The sequence below is a fragment of the Fukomys damarensis genome, unplaced genomic scaffold, assembly GCF_012274545.1.
Source record: "Fukomys damarensis isolate Sample0158 unplaced genomic scaffold, DMR_v1.0_HiC HiC_scaffold_38, whole genome shotgun sequence".
Classification (NCBI taxonomy): domain Eukaryota; kingdom Metazoa; phylum Chordata; class Mammalia; order Rodentia; family Bathyergidae; genus Fukomys; species Fukomys damarensis.
Window position 1 is genome coordinate 31294509 of NW_022900950.1, and position 22990 is coordinate 31317498.

General features: G+C 37.1%; 1 protein-coding gene across 2 annotated transcripts in view; it reads left to right on the forward strand.

Moving 5' to 3' along the window:
• LOC117284593 (protein POLR1D-like) overlaps nucleotides 1-22990 on the forward strand; it is a 54073-nt gene that overhangs the window by 21316 nt on the left and 9767 nt on the right. For both annotated transcript variants that reach the window (XM_033759906.1, XM_033759905.1), the window contains exon 2: nucleotides 5979-6053. In XM_033759906.1, the coding sequence (XP_033615797.1) occupies nucleotides 6037-6053 (17 nt within the window). In that variant the 5' untranslated portion in view covers nucleotides 5979-6036. The remainder of the gene's footprint in view (nucleotides 1-5978; nucleotides 6054-22990) is intronic.

Genomic DNA, 22990 nt, shown 5'->3' on the forward strand with positions numbered 1-22990 from the left:
CTTATGAGAAATGTCTATTCTAGTTCCTTGTCTATTTTTAAATTGGGTTTTCTTACTAGTGAGGTGTTTTGAGTTCTGTTCTTATTTTTAAATGTTTGTATTTTTAGCTTGTCCCACTCACAACCAGAACCCCATCTATGTTACCTTTCTATTGCTGTGACAAAAATACCTGGCCACATCAACTTTAAAAATGAAAGATTAATTATGACTCACAGTTTCAGAAGCTTCTGTATGTAGTCAGCTGGCTCCATTGTTTCTGAGTTGTGATGAGGCAGAACATCTTGAAGCAAACATAGGGTGGAGCAAAGCTGTTCAATTTACAGCAGCCTGAAAGCAAAGAGCATGAGGAAGAGGCTAGGGCTAAGATATACCCTTTTAGAGTACACCCCCAGTGACCTACTTCTCCAACTAGGCCCTATCTCTTATCTTTGTGGCCACCTTCCAATGGTCATAGTCCGCTTGCTTCCCCAAAGCCCTACATGAAGAAACAAGCCTTCAACACATGAACTTTTCAGGATAAATATAGATCCAAACCATAACTCTTATTTGTTGCCCAAATCTTAACTTAGTACTTACCAAGTGGTAGGTATAGGGAAAGCTAAGATGAAAAAGACTAGTCTCTCTTTAGGAGTTTTGTCAGGTAAAAATTAGCTATCACATTTCTTAACTTCTTATAAAATACAGAACATTTGAATCCAAGACACTACCATCCTCATAACAACCTTTTGAGGTTGATCGTCGTCATTGTAAGAAGCAGTCTGGAATATCTTTTTCTGATTCTTCCACCATTGCCTAAAATATTGGATTTCTTTCTCTTTGGTCTGTGTGGGAATGAAGTGAAAAGTTCTCATTCAAATTCATGTACCTCTATCACTGCCCATTCTTTTACTGGCAGAAATATTTTCAAAAATTAAGCACCCTTTCCCACAACTCTACCTGTTTATTATAAAGGATTATTGGTACTCCTTCCCCAGTATTCTAGTATTTATTTTTAAAGTACTGTACATTTACAGGTCTTTGTTTGATGGACAGCCCCTAATAGTAAGCATTTTTAGGGAAAAACCTTGCTCAACATTAAAATCACAGTACTTACAGAATAAGTGATACAGGTTAGCAAAATTTAGTATTGTCTGTAGGATTATTTCTGGTGCCTCCTCTTATATCTGTAAATACTTCATTTCACTTTCAAACGACCCCAGTACTCCTGTTGAATCTTATCCTAAAAGTATTTTCTTGAATTCAGATTTTCTCACTTTACTTTGCAGCTCACAGATGACCACTGGCAATTGGATGTTTTGCTGAAACCAAATAAGGATATTTTGAATTTTTATAACTATGTCTATAATTAAAATAGTAACTCATAGCCTAAATTTTCTCCTGTGATATCTGTAGATCCACACAATACTAAACTACAGTTACTCCTGGCTCCTTAAGTGTGCATAGTCAGCTCTTCGCAAATGTCTGACAGCATCTGGTCATCTGCCAACAGACTTAGTAAGAATGTTCTGTGGTCTGAGATCAAATCCTTACTGAAAATTAGTAGATTGTTTCATTTGCTCACCAAGCATTATCACTGTAGTGTGGGAAGAAATTCAGGTTACTGGAGTAAAATTTCTCTTCCATTCTACCTAATACTCGGATGGTTAGTATACTGGGACAACTCGATTGTAGATGGGTCATCTTCAGCATTGATAGTGGGCAGGGCTCTTTGGAGGACTTCCTAGTCAGCAGCAGCAAATGATACTGGTTTCTTCCAGCTTTCTAAGAAGTCTGTTCTCTGGCTGCCATTTCATCCCTGTTTGAACACATTCCTTATTTGAACCTATTCTATCCATCCTGTCACAGGTACTTACTTTATAGTTATGTGATCAAAGGTGACCTATTAAAGAGTGAGGGGAGCACAAAATGAGATAAGCTTCTGATGTTCAGCTTCATGTTCTTGTCTTCCTTTACCATGTTGCAAGTTATGTGTATCATAGTTCCATCTGACTTTCTCTCCCTCTATCTCTCATTTTTTAAAAATTTAGCTTCTCTGATTTTATTTCTTTAAACTCACTTTAGCCTTTCGTGGTAGTGCAAAGAAGGCTAAAGAAGGAGGAGCACCAAGATTTCAAGACCAGCCAGGATACATAGTGAGGTCCTGTCGAGGGGGTGGGTGAGAGAGGGAGAGAAGCAAGGAGGGAAGGAAAATGGAACTTCTCATTTTTCTGGGTTCTTTATTATTTAATTTGCTTTTCATTTGTGTTACACTTTCTGTGTAGACTGACATAGTTACTACATTTGGTTGATTTATGTGAATAAAAAGCAACATAGACCCAGATACTTCAAAACTAATTTGTTTGACTTTAGATTTTAAGATGGTTTTGCACCAGATTTGCCTTACCGTTTGGGTTTTATTTAAGCTGCTATAAGGATCCGTTGACATTGCTTCAGCATGTACCAGCTGGCTGATGGAATGAATAGGCAAGCCTGAAGAAGCTGAGCTAGGATGAAAAGTTGGCCATAGATGATACATAAATGGATCATTGAAATTTGATTGTAGTCTGTTCCTGTGCCCAGAAAACTGTTTGCTTAATGACCCAGCTCTCTTGGTCTTTATTCCACAGATCTTTATATTCTAACTAATTTGTTTCATGAAGAAACTTCTCTAAGATATTAAAAATTAGTGTACCAAGAACAATTTATGTCTGAGTAATTTTTCAATTGTTCAAATTTCTATATGTATTTAGTTCTTATATATTCTCCTATTTGCTTTTTAACAATATTTTAACAATTTACATGTTTCATCATCTGATTAAAAACTACCTTATTTTGAGTAGGTTGGTATTTCAAAATCTGTGATAATTTAAGAATGCAGCCTTTGTGGTAATGTGCAATAGAAACTAGACTTACAGTTTCCTTCCTCAAAAATTCACTAGTGAAAGTTACAGAGGCAATACTTAAAGGTTATGGCAGTGGGAAAACTACCTGACTTCTCCTCAATTTTGAAGAGGGTGATGTTTCAAGGTCAGAATACATGATTACAAGAAATTGCTGTTCTCAATTTGAAAGAAAAGCCCTGCAGAGGGAGTTCATGCAGGAGAATTTGGGGTTGGAAGTAGCAAATGCTCAACACTTTTCAGACAAAATAGGGAGCAATTTTCTTCCATTCCTCCTACCTCTCCAGTATCAGCCTATCCCCAACTTTTCTTTGAATAAATGCAGAAGCAGTGGCAGCTCTGGAAGCACTTCTCCCAACACACACACACATACACATTCTCAGGTTCTCTCTAACCTTTTAATGATAAGAAATTTTCGCTAAAATTTGCTGCATAGATGTTTGTAGAGGAGATTTAGGTACTGTAATATGAAGACTAGAGGATATATATATATATAGGGTTCAAAACATGTATGGAGTTTTGTTTACTTTGTTCTTCCTGATCAATAGCAGTGTTACTTTGGGCAAAGTAATCATTGTCTCTGAATATCATTTTCCTCATGTGTAAACTGGTAATAAGAGCTATATTATCATCTTCAATAGAGTAGGACTCTATGAATGTAAAGCTCGACATTGTGAAACAACTACACATACCTCACTAGCTTCTGTCTGTCACAACCATAAGATTGGGACCTTGCATATATTGTCCGCTGTGGTTTACAACTGAGCTATCTTTACTAATGAGAAGACCTGCTAAAGGCTTGTCCCCAGGTAGTACCTGTCCCTCCTTTTATGATCATCCATCCAGGATACATTAGTTTCACTTCAGGCACTTTTTCTCATGTATATATCTTTTCTCTTTGATGTATTTATGAATCAGAAGACATCCTTAATTATGTCAGGTAAAACTAATAACAGTGTTGGAGATTGCTTTAAGTGAAATCTAAACTAAAGAAAAATCAGAATTAAACTTCATAGCTCTTCAAAGACTCCACAGCATGCCTTCAAGGTTGCTTCAAGATTCTTTAGTATTATTTTCTGTAAATATACTTCATTTCAGCTATATTCTGACTCAAATAAGCTTTTATAGTCTGGACTAGAAACCCAGGAAATGTTGGAATACAGTCTTTATGGGAAAATACATTCTTATTTCTCTGTAATACCTATTTTGTTCATAATTAGGGAACTGTCAAGTTTTTCCTGATGACTTTAACCATTTCGTTGTCATACTGAGAGTATATAGATGGAGCTAAATGTAACTGATGATCTGCTTTGATTTAAAACTACTGTACTCATTTATGGGAAGAGAAGAGGTGTGTTTAGAATATTTGTACCCTTTAATTTTTTTACTTGTATAAGGGTGAATAAAGATCTCTGTTACAGAGCTAGATAAAATAAATTTTTCATGAAGTACTGTATTAGACAAAGTTGCCAGGTCATATCACTATTATCAGTATTGTTGCAAAGAGAAGGATATGTGTAATCAGTTGTGACAGCTTAATGCTAGGCTGTGGAATAAGATCTAAAAAATATATCAGTTATCCAAAAAGATTATTTGAAAATTTAGAGGGTGGTGAAACAGTTTGAAAGCATGAATTACGAATATGGAGGTAAATAGAAAAGAAATGGATTTAAAAAGTTGAAATTGTTTTTCTTCAGTAAGTAGGAAAGGATGAAATAGAGAACTGCTGTATTTTATTGTTAAATCTTTTAGATATTCATCATTTTAAGATGTCTGCTTGCTTCACTTTGATAAAATAAAAAATAATATAAAACTGAGTGTTATGCACAAAATGTTAGTATCATCTGAGAATTATGTAAATAGTATATAGCAGTACTGTGATAGTGTAAATGTTTTAATACAGAATCTGTGTAAATTATCCAGTTTCAATACTTGTGATTATATTTGTAGTTATGTTTTTGAACTGTATTTGTTTCCAACTTCATACCTCTATTTTTAAGCTTATTATTTATGTATCCTCATATTTATATCAGGAATGATCATCTTCCTATGTTGCTAGCCAAACAGTACTTTGCAAAGTTTCTTATACACAGTCAAATCTCAGAATGTGGTTGACAAATAAGTTTTCTTTATTTTCTTAACCATTTTTTAAAAAGTATAACAAATAATATATATTCCCTGTAGAAAAAAATAGAAAATACAGAGATGCAAGTAGAAAAAAATAAACTCATTTTACCATCTTGATAATATCCCTACCAATGTCTTCCAGGCAATTATGCATGCAAATAAATTTAAAATAGTATTATACTATATACATTGTTTTCTTACTGCTTTTATATACTCCATATGTTACGAACGCTAAATATTCCTTCGTCTTCATTTTTAATGATGCCTAATCTTCCACATGTATGGATATACCAGATTTATTTAACCAGTCTTTTATTACCAAACATTTAAATTTTCTGTTTTCTTTCATTGTTAATTTTTAATGAGTGTCCTTGTACATAGTTTTGCACACTTATTTCAATACTTTCTTAGGATAAAGTACAATTTTTAGGCAACAGTTGCATACTATTCTTAAAGGTCTTTATCATGTTGCCTCCTGCAGAAATGTTCTCTCAATCTCAATCCTCATAGTAAAGGAGTACCTGTTCCCCTCCTTCACTGACTGATAAGCAGAAATATTTGTCTTTGTTGGATTAATTGGCATTTCTTTAAATAATAGCAAACTTGAACACTGTAAACATAGGTATATATACACATATGTATATGTATATTTGGCCATTCATGTCTTTGATTATTTTCAAATTAATACAAAAAGTGATACAATTCTCATAGTAAGAATATAAAATTGTATCATATTGCAAATACTTTTTTCTAGTTTGTCATTTCTTTTTTCTTTTCAGTGTTTTTTCCATTCATATAAAAGTTTCTTTTCCATTTTTGCATTAAAAATTGTCAACCATTTAAGAACTTTTTGCCCCAGTGATCATATTTCACAAGTCATTTCCTTTCCTAATATTATATATAATAGAATGAATAGATTTTTGGATTTTGGTGTGGTGGCTGCTTCTCAAATTTCTTCCCTTTTCCCACCAGGAAAGCAATAGAAGAACTGCTAAAGGAGGCAAAACGTGGGAAAACTAGAGCAGAAACAATGGGACCTATGGGTTGGTAAGTTCTTGAATGATCATCCTTAAAAATATTTAAGAAAAAAGTCTTGGGTGGAGATATCAGCATGTGGATCTGTGGCCTGTATAGGAAATGTAAACCTCTGGTGTCAAGGAAATCACCCAGAGGCAAGTGTGGAGGAAGAACACTGCTGAGAACTCAGTGCCAAAGAGCTCTGGCAATGTGAAGAAGGTGGCAGGGTGTATGCAGAGAATGTGTGTGTGATGGTTTGTCATTCCTGTGGTTCACAAGTCCCCAAAACAGGGAAGTACCACTGTGCCCACCAGCCTTCTTCTAAGACTTTTCAGTGTAGCAAGCTCCACCCTAAACAAAGACATTTCTATTAAGTGTGACAGTTTACTTTCCAGAAGCTGAGGGCTAAGGCCAGCCCTCCTTTTAGGCAAGACCAAATTCTTTACTACATAGGCAGTAAATGTGTTAGAGGAGCTAGAAAATCTTGTCACACCAGAAAACAAGGCACCTGACTAACATAGTTGGGTTAGAGAGTCTTGCAAGGCTTTCCACTAGTCAGAGTTCAGGTAATTCAATCATCATCATCAAAAAAAAAAAAAAAAGTTAATTCACCTAAAATATGTTAAAATCCTTAAGGTCATAATGCTAATCACATCCTCCCTTCTGGAGGATGCTCGGGAACCAAATCATTGAATGGTAAATAGAGAGGAAGTATCAAGTATTTATACTATCTCTTGTACAAATTATACCAGAAAATTTCCAAATAATTGGTAAAAGAAAACTTTTCTTCATCAGAACTGTTAGGCAAATGTTCTGCCACTGATCTGCATCCATCCTTTTTCAAAAATATTTTATTTTGAGACAGTGTCTCAATAAGTTGTCCAGAGGAGCCTCCAACTTGTGACCTCCTTTCCTTAGCCTCTGGAGTAGCTGGAATTACCGGAGTATTCTACCATGCCCTGCTTAGACAACTTATTTATAGAAAAATTATAATTAATAAATGTAGAAGGATCATAGAATAAGATTATCATCATTTGAATTGTTAACTCAATAATAAGCCAAACAATTTAAGAATAAATAAAAACATTGAACAGATACTTCACCAAAGAAGACCTGGGATTGACCAGTGAGCCTAAGAAGAAATGTTCAAATCATTACTGTAGCTATTAGAAAAATGCTCATTAAAACCACAGTTGGTTGCTACTACACATGCACTACATGGTGAAAATCAAAAGACTGACAATACCAATCAAGATAGAAATGTGGAGCAACTAGAATTTACAAACATTTTCAGTGGGAATGTAAAATCAGACATCTACTTTGAAAAACATTTGGCAGGGCTCAGTGGCACCACACCTGCCTGGCAAGTGCAGCAAGGTCCTGTGTGTGATTCCTGGTACTGGTGGGAAACAGTTGGCAGTTGCTTCTTAATTTGTACTCACCATACAGAATGTTCCTTTGACAGAGAATTGAAACCTTAAATCCACACAAAAGTTTGTACAGTAATGTTCAAAGAAGCTTTAACCATAAATGCAGTACTACTCAGCCAAAAAAAAAAAAAAAAGAGAAACAGAACTACTGAGATATGCTGCCATGGATGAGTCCCAGAAACATTACACTTAGTGAAAGAAGCCAGACACAAAACACTGCACAATGTATAATTCATGTAGATGACATTCTTTTTTTTGGGGGGGGGTTGTACCAGGGATTGAACTTGGGACCTTATGCTTGTGAGGCAGGTGGCAGAACCACTGAGCTAAATCCCCAGCCCTAAGATGACATTATTAAAAAGCAGAAATTGTAAGGACAGATAGTTGACAAGAGCTAAGGGATAGGAGGAAGGGATTTACTGCTGAATATTCTGTATCTTGATTGTGGTGATTAGTTACAGAACTTCATACACTTGTCAAAAGCCGTAAAACTTTATTTGAAAGGATAAATTTTATATAAATTATACTATAAGAAAATGGATTTTAAAAAAGAAGATGGGCTGGGGATATAGCTCAGTGATAGAGTTCTTGCCTAGCATGCCCAAGGCCCTGGGTTGGATCCTCACCATGAGTGGGTTGGGGGTGTCCTCTCTTAGAAACCCTAATGATAGACTGGATCAAAGCTCATTTGTGGCTGCTACATCTATCAGGTAAGAAGTTGATGCAAGACTTTCTGATGAATGGGTCAGGCTGACCACATCTGATTACACTGGTCAATCTGTATCACAGAAAGATGCAATAAAAATGGCAAACCACCACCCATAGACATCTTTGTCAGGACATTGAACCTAAATCTGATCAAGTCTCAGGTTAGAATTAATGCAGAGAGCAGAGGAACATGTTAAATGACACCACAAGGCTGTAATCACAAAATTCAAAATGTAGGGAATTCTACAGAATTTTCTTTATTGAATGAAAGGATGAAATGGAGAAGAATCCCATGAATTAAACATTTTAGATACATAAAATAAAATGTATATTTTGTTTAGATAAAAAGACACGAAATAATTTGGGATATTTGATGATGTTAAGGAATAGTTTTTAGGCATGATAAAAGTATCGCTGTTATTTTTAAAGCTATTATCTTTTAGATATTTTATTTGTGGGTTAAATTATATAATAAAATCAGACAATCCAGTGCAAGAAACATACATAATTATCTTAGAGTCAGTAAAATACCTAACTTTTTTTTTTTTTTTTAAACTGGGGATTGAACTTGGGACCTTTTGCTGGCAAGGCAGGTGGCAGCTCCTAACATTTAAGAGGAGAAGTTGTAAAAACTTTATTGTGTATGAAAACACTTGGCATATAACAATTAGAAAATATGAGTTAAATTTATTCTTTCCAGCCTTTGTCTGTTCTTTGCAGAAAATATCAGGAAGGTACCTCTACTAATGTGACTCATTAGCACAAACTTTGTTAAGAGCAAGTTAAATAGGACGTCTTTTGTTGTTGTTGTTGTTGTTGTTGTTGTTGTTGTTGTTGTTTTAACATTGTATGGGGATTGAACCCAGGGCCTTTGCACTGAGTTTTATCCCCAGCCCTTTTTGAAAACTTGTTTTTATTTTGAAACAGGAATTTGCTAAGTCACCAGTTACCCAGGCTAGACTTGAATTTGTGATCCTCCCACTTCAGCCTTTCAGAGTTTTGAGATTAAAGTTGTGTGCCATCACTCATGGTTTTGGTGTAAAGCAGGACTTTGATCAGACTGACAGTAGTCATTGGCCTAGTTTAATACCTTTTTGAATGAATGCAGAGCTAATCATGAACTCAGATTATTTGACAGTGAATAAGAAAATATCAATCATGGTTCTTTCTATGTGAAGAATATTCAAGAAGATTACTTTTTTTCTAGGAAGCATTCCAGATGGAAGTCATTTGTTCTGACAAGCTTAGGACCATTTATTAGCTTGGTACAGTTTCTGATAGAATAACTAGTGTATCGGTGCCAGCCCTGCATCCCACGTGGAGAGTTGCCATATGAGCAGACTGTTGTGAAATTTGTAAGGGATATTGATGAGCTCTTTGGGTATTGTTCCATTAGGTGGGCAGTTCCACAGAGTTATTGGGGATTCACATTCTTCAGTTTTTAAATCTCCCACTCATAACCATGTGGCTCTTATCTATAAGATGTAATACAGTAACAGCCATTAAATGTACATTTCTATTAGCAAAAGGAAGAGAAGGAAGGCACACCTTTAGAATACTTGTCAGAATCTGTGTACAACATTTCTACATTAAACTCCATTGGGCAGAATTTAGTCTCATATCTACCTCCAGCTCCTAAGCCAGAAATTTCATGTTTTTCTCCCCAAGCAGCCATATGCTGAATAAATGTCTGGATTTCTTGGTTTGGTTTGGTTTTTGGTGTTTTCTGTTTGTTTTGGTTTTTATTTTGTTTTACTTTTTGTTTTTTCCCATAGAAGAAATGAAGAATAGATACAGAGATGACTAGCGGTTTTCCATGAGGGAGAGAGAATCATAGTGAGTAAGAGAAAATTATGCCAGGCAAAGACGATTTCAGATTTGTAAGAGGTGGGTCCCATGAGAAAAGAGGATTTTCCCTTAGTCTACAAAACCTAATCTCTGCTGTCGTTGTTGTTTCAATTGTCTTATGACAGTAGTTCGTGAACTTTTTTGTCTTAATGTCCTTCATACTCTTAAAACTTACTGAGGGTACTGGGGATTTAGCTCAGTGTTTCTAGCAAGAATGAGTCCTTGGGTTTGGTCTTCAACACCAAAAACTTTTTTAAAAACTTACTGAGGATCCTAAATATCTTTGGTTTATGTGGCTTTTTTCTGTCAATAGAAATATTCAAAATTAAATAATGAAATTTCTAAAGTACTTAATTCCTTTTAAAGAACAATAATAAACCTATTATATGTTAATAGAGCATTTTTGTGAAAAATTAAGTTTTCAAACCTTTTTGAGGTTTGTCGCCTAACATGTGACTTATAGAAAACATATAGGAAGAAACAGGGATTTAGCTCAGTGGCACCATACCTGCCTTGCAAGCATAAGGTCCCGAATTCGATCCCTGGTACCTAAAAAAGAAAACATGTAGATTCTCCTGTTTCTGCATTTAACCTGGTACAGTATGTTATTTTGATTGAAGAATATAAAGAAAATTCCACCTCACAATTGAATTTGGAAAAGGAGTATTTCAATAACCTTTTCACATAATTATAGATATTCTTCCTTAATACTATATCAAAACTTTGCAATTAACTTGAACTATTGGTGGTTTCTTTATATTCTTTTTAGTAATACAAACTTTCCACATTGTTTTTTACAATAAAATCTTTTGGTCTGTATTGTACTTTGGATCCTCTGCTCATTCTTGATTTGTAACATCATCACTGGTCACCTGGAAAATATTGTTCACTGAATCGCAAAGATCTCCCACGTGTTGATTGATACATGTCATTATATAATATTTCAAAACATCACATTTGTAAATATCACCATTGAGCTCTGCAGGAAAGTCTTTTAAATGATGAGAACTTAGCAGGTTCCCTGTTTTCCTAAATTTTAATTTGAAAGTTCTATTTTTATATCAGCAGTGAATACTGTTAGTGTTTTTTCTTGAGTCAACAGGCTCACCCATGTCTGAATACCAGCTAGTTCACTTTGCCACTCAGCCACACAAGTGCTATCCTTGAGACAACTATCCTACCTCACATATAGAAGAAGTGCTTTATATGTACTTTCTGTTTCTACACATAATTATTAAAAGAATGAATGCTCAAAGGTCAGGATTTTTAGAAATAATTTTTACTGCCTTATCAAGGACATTCTTAAGTAAAGGTAGCCTCATTTGAACTGCAGATGCACAGTGGTCAAGAATATAATAGCTACTGGTACACAGCTTGGTGTCACTACTTTGATTCTTGCTACAGTTTTATTTGTTGTTTTACATTCATCTATGCAAATGTCAACCTTGTGAAAAAAGCAAGTAATACTAAAAACTATAAAAATAGCTTTGCTTTCATAGATCCCTTCATGAAAATCCCCAGGGTCCTCCAGATCTCACTTTGACAACTGATGCTCCAGAGATATACCAGGAAGGAAAAGTTAACAAAACAAGAAAATAACAAAGCACAAGCCTTGGGAAAGAATAGATACAAGAGATGTTTGTTGAACACAGAATCTTAGCTCAAAGTGCAGTTCAAGATAAACATTTGAGGTCACTCACTGACTTATATATTCATTCAGTAATCAGAAAATGTAATGATAAAAGAGTTTGTTTGAATACATTTACATATTTGTACAATATGTCTAATGTACTCATATATAACATACAAATGTACAGTTTTTGACTGAACAATTTGAAAATTAATTGTAGATATCATAATACTTTAACATGGAGATCCTAAAGACTTTCTGCTACATAATCACATTGTCATTACCATCTCTAAGAAAATTCACATTCATTTTATTGCATTGGCCATGCAGAGAGAATCTTCTCTGACTAGCCTTTTGTGAGGGAAGGTAGTTGTTTATTCAGCACAGGCAAGCTGGTTTTGAGAAGAACCAGCATAGAATGGAGGAAGAGCATAGATTTAGGTGGAGAAGTGGTTGCTATGCAGTTGCCAGGCATTGAACAGAGGATTCGTTGCCTTGAGGAGTCTGGAAACAAAGATAGGGCAGTCTGTGCTCCTCAGATCAGGTGGCAGTGTAGATATTTCTTGGAACTAAGGGCTGGGACAGGCTGGCCTTTCCGCTCAGCGCCAGGTTTGTCTGTACTGGCTTTTCTTATAGGCAGCAAAGTTACCCCTCAGGTGTGACCCTGCCCAAGCTGGGGTAGGGGGCTTCAGGAATGACATGCCATCATCTAATTCCAAAAGTGTTTTTTTATAGATGGTTGACATTTTCTTCTTTGCATGCAGATTCAAAATACAATAAAAAATGTACTACATTCTAGATTATCCTGATTGTTTTCATAATTATATTCAGGTTAAACATTTTTGGCAAGAATGTTACATAGGTGATATTTTTATAAACCTTAATAATTTTAGAATGGGGGACTTCATGTCAAGTTGCTCTTGGTGAAGGTGGTGACCATCAGTTCTCTCCATTACTGAGGTATTTTGTTTGGCTAAGATACTTGGGAAGGGGAGGTGAATGAGAGTGTTGTATACTTAGGTATAAGATTCTATACATTTATAGTAGTTAAGTTAGTGTGATAGTTGTTGTGGTTTGGGCGTAGATGTGCCCCCAAAGCCACATTCAATCATAGGTATCTTCAGAGGTAGCTGAATCTAGAGTAGGTGGTGCTGGGATTAAGGGTGTGTGAATACTAAACCACATGAGTGATTAGTTTGGCACCGCCCTAATCCTGGTAGTCTGGATGTGATAAAAAGGGCAGAAAGACAGTGTTAAGGTTCCCTTTCTGCTTTCCTACCATCTATCTGCTGTGAACTGTTGCCTGTCTGCTACCCTGTCTGGGAGCCAGTTGATTATTACTGAAGCCTCTGTGAACTCTAAGCCAAATAAACCTTTTCCCCTTTAACTTTGGGTGTCAGGTATTTTGTCTCAGCTATGAAAGAAAAGTAACTAAGACAATAATGTAAGACTAAAAATTAATAGGAAAGAAAAGAGACCCACATATGCATAGGCATATCATTCATCTTAGTGGAGAAAAGATAGTAAGTGGTAATAATTCAGTTGATTATCCATCTATGATATTAAAAATTAATTTCAGGAAGACTGAAAAGCTAAACATACAAAGCAAACTGATCTTTTTAGAAAAATGTGAAATTTTGACTAGGATAGGGCAGGAACCTTTCTTAGCCAACCATAAAGCCTAGGAGCTATGAGTGGAAAAATTGACAGATTTGACTATCATGCAAAGTCTGCATTGAGAAAGATGCCATACAAAAAATTAAATTGTTAAAAAAAGTGATAGTCTGGTTGAAATCATTTGTCACAATAATCAACAAAGGACTAATAATACACTTAATGAAAATGTCCCTACAAATCAATTTATAAAAAGGAAAACACATATATAACTACATATATGTAATACGCACACACATATATTGTATAAATATACATATTGTGACATTATCATAACAGAAACTGCAAACGGCAAGTAGACAGATAACTAAAAGTATCTAAGAACTTAGCTGCTCTATGAACTATTTCAGCACTTGGATACCTTTGTAAATGGAATGATAAAGATTTCCTGCTCTCAGAATTTATAATCTAATGAAGATGAGAGTATACATAGGTTTCCATATTTGTCTTAAATAGCAAGATGCTATTCTTCTCACCTGTTTGGCTGGCAAACATTTTAAAAGTTCAATAATTTGTATAGGTGAGGTTTGGAAGGTGGTGTTTTGTGGCACTGCAGGCAGTGGTGTGGTTGGCTCTGCAGGTGGTACCCTGAGTTCACCCCTAGCAGCACGCACATGCACGGACACACACACACACACACACACACACCATTCACCGAGCTGTTTAGCACAAAATTATTATTTTTGCTAACAAAAAAATTAGATACATAAGGAAACTGAGGTAGGAAGATTGCAAGTTCAAGGTCATTCTGGGCAACATAGCAAGTCCTTGTCTCAAAATACAATAAAGAGAGCTGAGGGTATCATTCAGCAGTAGAACACTTGCCTAGCATGCTCAAGACCTTGAGTTCAATCCCCAGTGCCACAAAAAAGAAAAAAAGGTAGAAACAGTTCAAATGTCCATAGATAGGGAAATGGTTAAATAAATGATACCATCCTACTGTCAAATAAGGTACTATGCATCCATTAAAAGGAATTGGTTGGCACTATGTAAATTCTTGTTGAAAAAACTGAGTTGCAAATCAGCATGCCTAATCCCCTTTTGTTCAGGTTGGGGGAGGGTGTGGTACCTCCTAAATGCACAGAGGTCGGAGAGATAACGTGCCTGCCAGCGGTAACCTCCAGGGAGAGCAAGAGAACTGGGAGGAGGGAGTGTTCACCTGCAACCCTCTCTACTGTTGGGTACTTTACAGAAACATACAAGTATGTATAAGTATGTGTTCTCTCTGTATCCTTTTGAAAAGTTATTTCAGTGTATATTTGCCATGAATAATGTATTTATGGTGAGGTATTGGTATATATACAGATTACATCTTGATTCTTTTTACTTCCCCTCCTCTCCCTTCTCCCTTCATCTTTTTACCATATCACAAAGCCTGTCTCCCTGTTTCTTCTCATCTTTCATTTTGCTGTTTAAATATTTAAATTTTGGATTTCTCTATAAGAGAAACCAAGTCATATTTTAATAGAGGTTTTTAAATGAGAAGAAGAATTTGGAGAGGCTTTTCAAAATACAGATCTTCCTCTTCAGTTCTTTTAGGAAATTTGATACAATCTAAAATGAGTCCTAGTTTTTTTTAAGCTCCCCGGAAGATACTGTCAACCAAGTTTGGGAATTACGTCCCTAAATAATTGGGAAAACCAACCATGAGGAAGACTACTGCATTAGAAATAAAAAATTCTTTCTTTTTCAGCTTGTTGGGGTTGGGATTGTTTGTTTATTTTTACTTTTTCTCTCGCTGTGGAAGCAGGAATCTCTGGGTATTTGGTAACTCCGGCGACACCTGACTTTTTTCTATCCGGCCTTTGTTGCAGCACACCCCAAAAGGTGGGACTATGAAAGGAGTTCTGGACCTATAACAAGGCCAGCTTGCCTCTACTCACTGGTGCTGGGACAAAGGACATCCTGCCCTCCTAGGGGAATACTTGCTTTCCATCCATTTAAGAATGAGTGTTTGTGTGTCTGTGTGTGTGTGTGTGTGTGTGTGTGTGTGTGTTTCCAAATTTAGCTGAACATTTAGAATCACTTGGATAGCTTCAAAAACTACTTGTTAGCTGTGTTGCACCATCAAGGATTATGGCATGTGGCCTGGGCTTTAAATTCTAAAAAGATACCCAGATGATTCTAAAGTGTACACACATTTGAAAAACACTTTACTGATCCTGAGTGATTTAAAAGAGTAATACCCACTGCATTCTGCAGAATCCAGAGTGCTGTCAGCTGAGGAGGCAGTGCCCCTGCACCGAAGCAGGCTGGTTAGATAGGTATGTAGCCACTGCAGCACCAGGACCCGTCCCTGTGGAGTGGACTTCCTTGGACGGATCTAAAGGAGTAGATAATCTGTTGTTCACCAGTGGGCCATGGTTTGTTTTTCTAGAAGACCTTTATAACTGCTTTATAATTGAAAATAGAACTATCATTTTGGATATTCTGTAAGGAAGATATTAGTAAGAAAGTTGAGTAGGTGCCAGCCAGAGGCTGCTGAGCTAATGAACATGAACATAGGATGCCATTTTTATTTTATAAAGAAAGAAGCCATTTGGAGCTATATATTTCTTGGATATATTTCAGCCAAAGAAACTCTTTGGAGGCTGTTGTTGACAGGAGCCTTGGGAAAGTGAAATATTGGCCCATATGACTTCCTTTTAGTCAACATAAAGGAATTTAGAGGCATAAATTTCAGAATTTTGCCTAGCTTCACAATCTGCAAAGCCAGTTTTATTCTGGTCAGATTCACTTCGACTTCACAGCTCTTTGTAACTTTTAAGATAGTGCAACCTCAGACTTAAACTTGGCAATGCTTATATTTTGGTAACAAAAGTCCCAAAGGTTCACTTGAGAGAGAAAAGGTCTTCATTTTTCTTAACACAGTTTTTTTTTTTTAATAACAGTGAAATTTTTAGATGTTTTTATGTTTAGATTTAGAGTCAATCTGAAGATAGGGAGAAAATCACCTATATTACTCTTCCATTTTACACTGTTGACTTTTTTTTTCTTTTTCTGTGCTGGGAATCAACCCACCCAAGACTTTTAACCTGCATCCCTCTTTGTAACAAACTGTATCCATGAGGATAATAGATTTCAGTGAATTGGGTGAGTTCCTAAGGCTCCCAGCTAGCTATCTGCTGGTGAGATTATATAACTTTGCTCTCCTGTCTATAGCTTAGCACTCCTTTACCCCACCAACTCTCTTCTGTGGGTGACTGTCTGATAACCCGCTGAAATGCCAGCACTTACTGCCCCTGCTTCCTACATTCCTCTCATATCCAGTTATGAAAGTGAATCAGAGAGCCATGAATGTGTTATTGTTGGATCACATATCTATGTAAATGACCTGTGTTGCTAAGGGAGCTGGAGGCCAAGGCATATAGCCTTACAGTCTATCCCAGCAAGCTACTGTTCTCACATCTGCTTCAGAGATTCACCTTTCCCTCCCTCCATTCCTCTCTGTTCCTCTTAAGGAGAAGGGATAGACAGACTTACCGCCTGCTATTTATCTTGCTATGAGGCCTATCATAATACCTTGCCTATGAAAGATTCTCAGATTTTTTTAAATAAATATGTTATATTTATATATGCATATACACATATGCATGTTAAGTATTTTGCATTATTTTTAGGTAGTAAGTTATTGGGGACAATGTCATTGAACACCCATTGTGAGCCTCAAGAACCATAATTAAGTGTTAACAGTTTAGTAATGGGGATTGTAATACTAGAAAAGCATTTCTCAGGTGGCCATACCCCGAGACATTTGGTGGAAAAATTGTAAACTGTGGCAGCACTAGTGATTATGCTTGCTCTGGAGCATTAGACAACAAAATGAGTTATCAACCACAGGCTCAAGTTTTATCAGAACTGTGCATGTACCTCTGCATCAGACTTTCCAAAGGCATTATTTCAGACTTACATCCACAGTAGTACAAAGAATGTGCAGAATGGAAGACCAAATGCTGCTTTCTGCACTTAATCTGCTGGCAAATAAAATAGGTAAAACTCTTGAAGACTCAGGTTTAGGCAAAGTCTTAATTAATAAAACTCCAAATGCACAGAATCAACACGTGGGATCACATCAAATTAAAAAAATGTTTGCACAGCAAAAGAAACCACCAACAGAATAGAAACAACCCACAGAACAGGAAACTTTTTTTTTTACCAGCTATTCCTCAGACAAAAGACTAACATCTAGAATATATAGAGAACTTAACCCCCGCCAATTAAAAGACCCAATTCAGAATTGGGCATCTGAAATCTTCTCAGATGAAGAAGTACATACAGTAAATAAATGTATGAAAAAATGTTCAACATCACTGATCATTCAAGAAATACAAACTAAAGCAATGCTGAGATTCCATCTCACTACAGAAAGAATGTGATCAAGAAATCAACTGATAACAAATGCTGGCAAGGCTATGAGGAAAAAGGAACCCTTCTCCTTGTGTTCCTGAAGTTGATGGAAGTGTAAATTGGTACAGCTGCTATGGAAATCATTATGGAGGTTCCTCAAAACTAAAACTAGAGGATCCAGTTGACCCAACTATTCTCCTTCTAGGTATCTTCCCAAAAGAGCTAAAGCATCATAACACAGTGATATATGCATACCCATGTTTATAGCAGCACATTTAATAAAATGGCTAAATCTTGGAAACACCCCATATGCCCATCAACAGATAAATGGATAAAGAAAATGTGGTATTTATATACAATGGAGTACTTACTACTCAGCTGTAAAGAAGAATAAACTTCAATCATTTGTAGGTAAATGGATGCACCTCAAGACCATAATGTTACATGAAATAAATTAGACACACAAGTTTAAGTATCGTATTGTTTCTCTTGTTTAAGAAACCAAAAATGTACATAAGAAGCAAAATGGAAGACTGATATTGGGAAGTAGGAAGAACATGTTAAAATAGAAAAGGGGAAAGGGAGGGAGGGAAGAGGGAAGGAAGAAGGAAAAGATTCAAAAAGGATGAATGGCAAAAAATGGAAACAGCTTTTTAAATGGGTGGGGGAAGAAGGCTGAAGAGAAGAGTGGGGAATGGGAAAATTAAAGAATTATGACATGTACAGGTACTAATGTGATTGCTAGTGTGTACTAATTTTAAAATGGTGCTTTCTGGTACAGGAATGGATTTAGCCATAGAATTAGGTAATTAATTAAAGTACATTGCGTGAAACCTTGCTTTCATGGCCCCAAGGCACCTACCAACCTACTATAGAAATAACTTTTATGAATCATTCCCCAGTGCCTGTTACACTTCACACCTTAAAGCCAAGTGTATTGAAGGATTCCTTGCTCTGGTCCTTGTCTGTGTTTATGACTGTCTTGTGCTCAAGTGCCTTTCTTTGTCTTCTGGATGGAGAAGCCTCAGCTCCAGGATACTAGCATTCCTTACCCCTGCAGCTGCTTCTCTGACCTCTCTGCTAATTGGCCATCTGCCTAGACTGCAGTGAATCTCTCTCTTCTCCAGGCAGGCTAGTGCTGCAAGGGAGAACTCTCTGAAGTGGGTGATGGCTGTAGAGACTAAATGAAGTAACCCTGTAATGTACTGGCACAGGTGATTGCTTCGTAAGTGCAGCATCTTCCTTGGTATGACCTTACCATAAAACCCTGGTGGCTAGTGATCATGTCTCTGATGGCTCATACTCATAAAACTATTTTAGAAGCCAAAAGTGGCAGGCATGCATGTGTGAAAAGCTCCATACTACGTCCATTCTTCACCAGGAGATGAAAATTTTAAAATCAGAAAAACCTCATTACATTTTACCTTTTCCTTTCTGTGTTTTACTACTTACTGTTTTTCCTAAGTCAAGTATGATAACTGCAGGGAGTTATTTTTGTAAAATGTATAGCATTCCTATTCAATGAAGAAAAAATGAAAAGTTTATAGTTCTAGCCTCATTTAATCTTAGTCTCTCTAAGGGCAGATTCTCTAAAAATCTGCTTCTCCTATGGCATGTGAAACCCTCCATCACTGCTTCTGGGATGTCAGAAAGTCAAGGAAGTAATTTAATGAAAGCTAGGTACCGAGGCACACACCCATAGTCCCAGCTGCTTAGGAGGCTGAGGCTGGAGGACCGCTTGAGCCCACAAGTTCAAGGCCACTGGGAAACATAGTGAAACCCTATCTGAAAAAGTAAATAAATAAAAATTTTTTAAGAATAGCACTTAACATAGATAGAATGCCTGATTTTACCTTTGGCAGTGTGTTGTTGGTACCTTGTAAAGCATTTTTAATCGTTTATATTTAAGGTTTTATATCCATTTATGCTGTTGGCATGTTATTTCTGCCTCTTTCTACATGACCTAGTTTAACTTCCTAGAACTGAAAATAAAAATAACTAGGGTGAGAAAATCAACTGGCCAGGGTGAATTACAGACTGGAAAGCAGCTGCCCTACCCTGTGGCCTCCTGAGTCCCTCACCGAGCACACCTTTTGGGTCACAGACAGTGACCGGACCTGGTACAAACACAGTAGGCAGCTATAGCCACTGCTCTACCTGCAGGGCTCAGATTTTTCACCCCAAGGCTGAACACTTGTGGTTGAGTGTCCTGCTGTCTTTCTATGTCGCCTCATACAGGGATGAAATAGCAGTAAGAATGAGCTGAAAAACCCAGAGACAGATAAGGAAATGAGAGTCCTGTTCCAAAGGGTTAACCTACAGACCATAAACAGAGACTTAAAACTGGGAAGAATTCTAGAGACCAGCAACTGTTCAGCCTTTAGTTTTACATCTGAGAATAAGAGTCCAGAAGTTTGCAGAACGTTTGGAAATAAGCCCAGAGGTAGTATCTAGTAGCCTATTGTACTTGGTATCAGTGGATAATTGAGATAGCTGGAAAGTGAAACTTGCAGTACGGGAGCCTAACCATTTTAGGTACCAAAACTTTTAAAGTTTAGCCACTTTTATGAAAATGTGTACAAAATAGAGTCTCATTAGCCTTTAATGATTGATGGCTTAGTATTTTTTCTTAATCTCTTTAAACTGAGAAAAATCAGATATTCTGCTGTGTTCTTTTTTGGGGGGGAGGCGGGGTCTCACTATGTAGTTGAGACTGATCTGGAACTCACTGTGTAGCCCAGCCTGATCTCGAACTTGCAGTGATTCTCCTGCCTCAGCCTCCCAAGTGTTGGGATTACAGGCGTGCACCACCATGCCTGGCTCTGCTGTGTTCGTAATTAACTTACTGTTATGGTTTGAGACTGTCACACTTGATATCTTGAGTTGCTATCTTGGAAAAATCCCTGATATGTGTGTACTAATTTTACTGTTTTTCATGAAGGTTAATACCAGCTGACTGGTATTAACATAGGTCTACAACTCCTTGTTTTATGATTCGTTTCTGAATTAAGGTGTTTTCACGTTGTAGAAAGGTCCTGTGTCACATATAGAGTGTCTTACCTCATGCACTTGTTCAATGTAGTATTTCCTCAGCAAAAAATATGAATGTCTACACTATATGAGATAAAGACTATGTAAAGAGCCCAATGTGAGGTCAGTTCAGGTTTTGCTGCCACATGAATTTGGGAGTCAGAAAAAGAGTTTGGTTTACACAGGTTTCTTTAATTTTGGAATTGGAGATAAATTATGGACTTGGAACATTTAATAAACATTTGGTATATGCCAAGTCCAGGGTAAATGCTATATGTATCATAGCATTAAATTCTCACAATAACTTTAAGGTAGATACTTCTATTATCCCCATTTTACAAGTGGAGAAAACTGAGACGGAAAGGACATGACTTACCCACAATCACACAGTTAATTAAATAGTAAGGCTTAGCAGTGAGCCAAAGCTAAAACAAAATGTGGTGGTTTACCAACGGTCAACTTGTAATGTCCAGATGGACTGAATCAGCATGGTTGGGTGTGGAAGATCCACCTGAGGATTGCTGTCAACAGCATAAAAAGAACTGAAGGGGAAGATCATGGGCTGTTGATTTTCTAGGAGAAACTTGTTGTGGTTGTTTTTCTTGATGTAAACTTGGCTCTTCTCATCGGGAAAGGAGCTTGGGGCCTCACTGTCATGGGGAATGGCTGTTCCTCTCATCATGGGAACTCTGATCTTCACCGTGAGCATCACTTCCTGGTTGTAGTATAGATCCCTCAGCCTGGTGGCCCAAATCCTTCACCCTACCGGCACGAGTTTTCTGGCCTTCCTGGTGCAGATAATTGATAGGGACAAGCATGAGTTATTGCCGTGGGCTCTAGGCAACTGGCTGGACTCATGGAGGACATTGCCTTGGATTCTAGGACATCAGCTGGACTTGTGTGGGATATTGCTGTGGGATCCAAGTCCTTGGTTGGATTCTTTGGGTCTCTAGTGTGTGGTTAGATCTCTTGCAGTCCTCTGCATTTGGCTTTTTGGGTGACTGTTATAAAAAAAAAATCTCATAAACTTTGTGTCCTCTGTTAAATCTATTCCCTTGCAAACCCTGACTGCCACACATAATAAGTGTTTGTTATGAGTCAGGCATTGTTCTGACCACTTTGTGTTCTCACTCATTTAATTTGTGTGCAACCATTTAAGGTAGTCACTATTATTTATCCCCCTTTAGCTACTAAAAGACAACAGGGAGAATAGAGAGCATGCTCAGTGTTCAGTCTGGTAGATGGTGTGATTCTAGAGCATGTGTGCTCAGCCACTGTGCCATGTAGTTTGAAGATTTATTAGCAGTACAATAGCTGGCTGTGCGATTCAGCAAAATTACTTTCTATGTGATGGCCAGAGCAGCTCTCTGAATTGATGTCCTCAGAAGTTGTCATTAATGTTGCTCTTCTTCTTTGTGGATCTGTTTAGTGTACATTTTAACATATTTTCCATAAAATCATTTGCACCTGTTAGTCATCACTCTACCTCATTGCCCTGCTTTATTATGAGTAGAGTAAGATTAAGCATGGATCATCATCTCTGATGCTCTGGTGTATCTGGAAGAGATCTGATTTTCAAACCCCAACACTACTCAGCTAGTAAACTGAGGTCTCTCTAAGCCATCACTGCCTTTTCACCTAGAATGGAATCTCAGGTATAAACAACATTAAAATGGTATCTTTGAAGGGAACTCTCATTCCCTTTTGGGAACATAAATTAATACAACCATTATAGAAAACATTATGGATGTCCTCACAAAACAAAGTGTCAGGATAATGTTGCACACCTATAATTTCAGCACCCTGGGAAGCTGAGGCAGGAGAACAAGTTTAAGGCAACCCTGAGCAACTTAGTAAGACTGGCTTAAAATAAAAACTTTTAAAAGGGCAGGGAAAAAAGTAAACTGGAACTATTATCACATGATCTAGCAATCCCACTACTGGGTATATATCCAAAGGAAAGGTAATCATTATGCCAAAGAAATATCTGTATGCCTATATTTTTTGTAGTACTCACTATTCACTGTAGCCAAGATATGGAGCCAAACTTAAGTATCAAACAGAAAAACAGATAAAGAAAACCTGGTGTACATGCACATATACACAATGAATACCATTATGTTTAAAAAGAAGAGTAGGGCGTGCGCGTGAGCTCCCGGCCTGCGCGGGAGCTCCCGGCCTGCGCGACAACAGACCCAGGAAGGACCCAAGGACCCCAGAGGGGGTTTTTTTCAGCTGCCTGCCTACCTGCCTGTCTGCGATCACCCGGCGGCGTGCGCGTGAGCTCCCGGCCTGCGCGG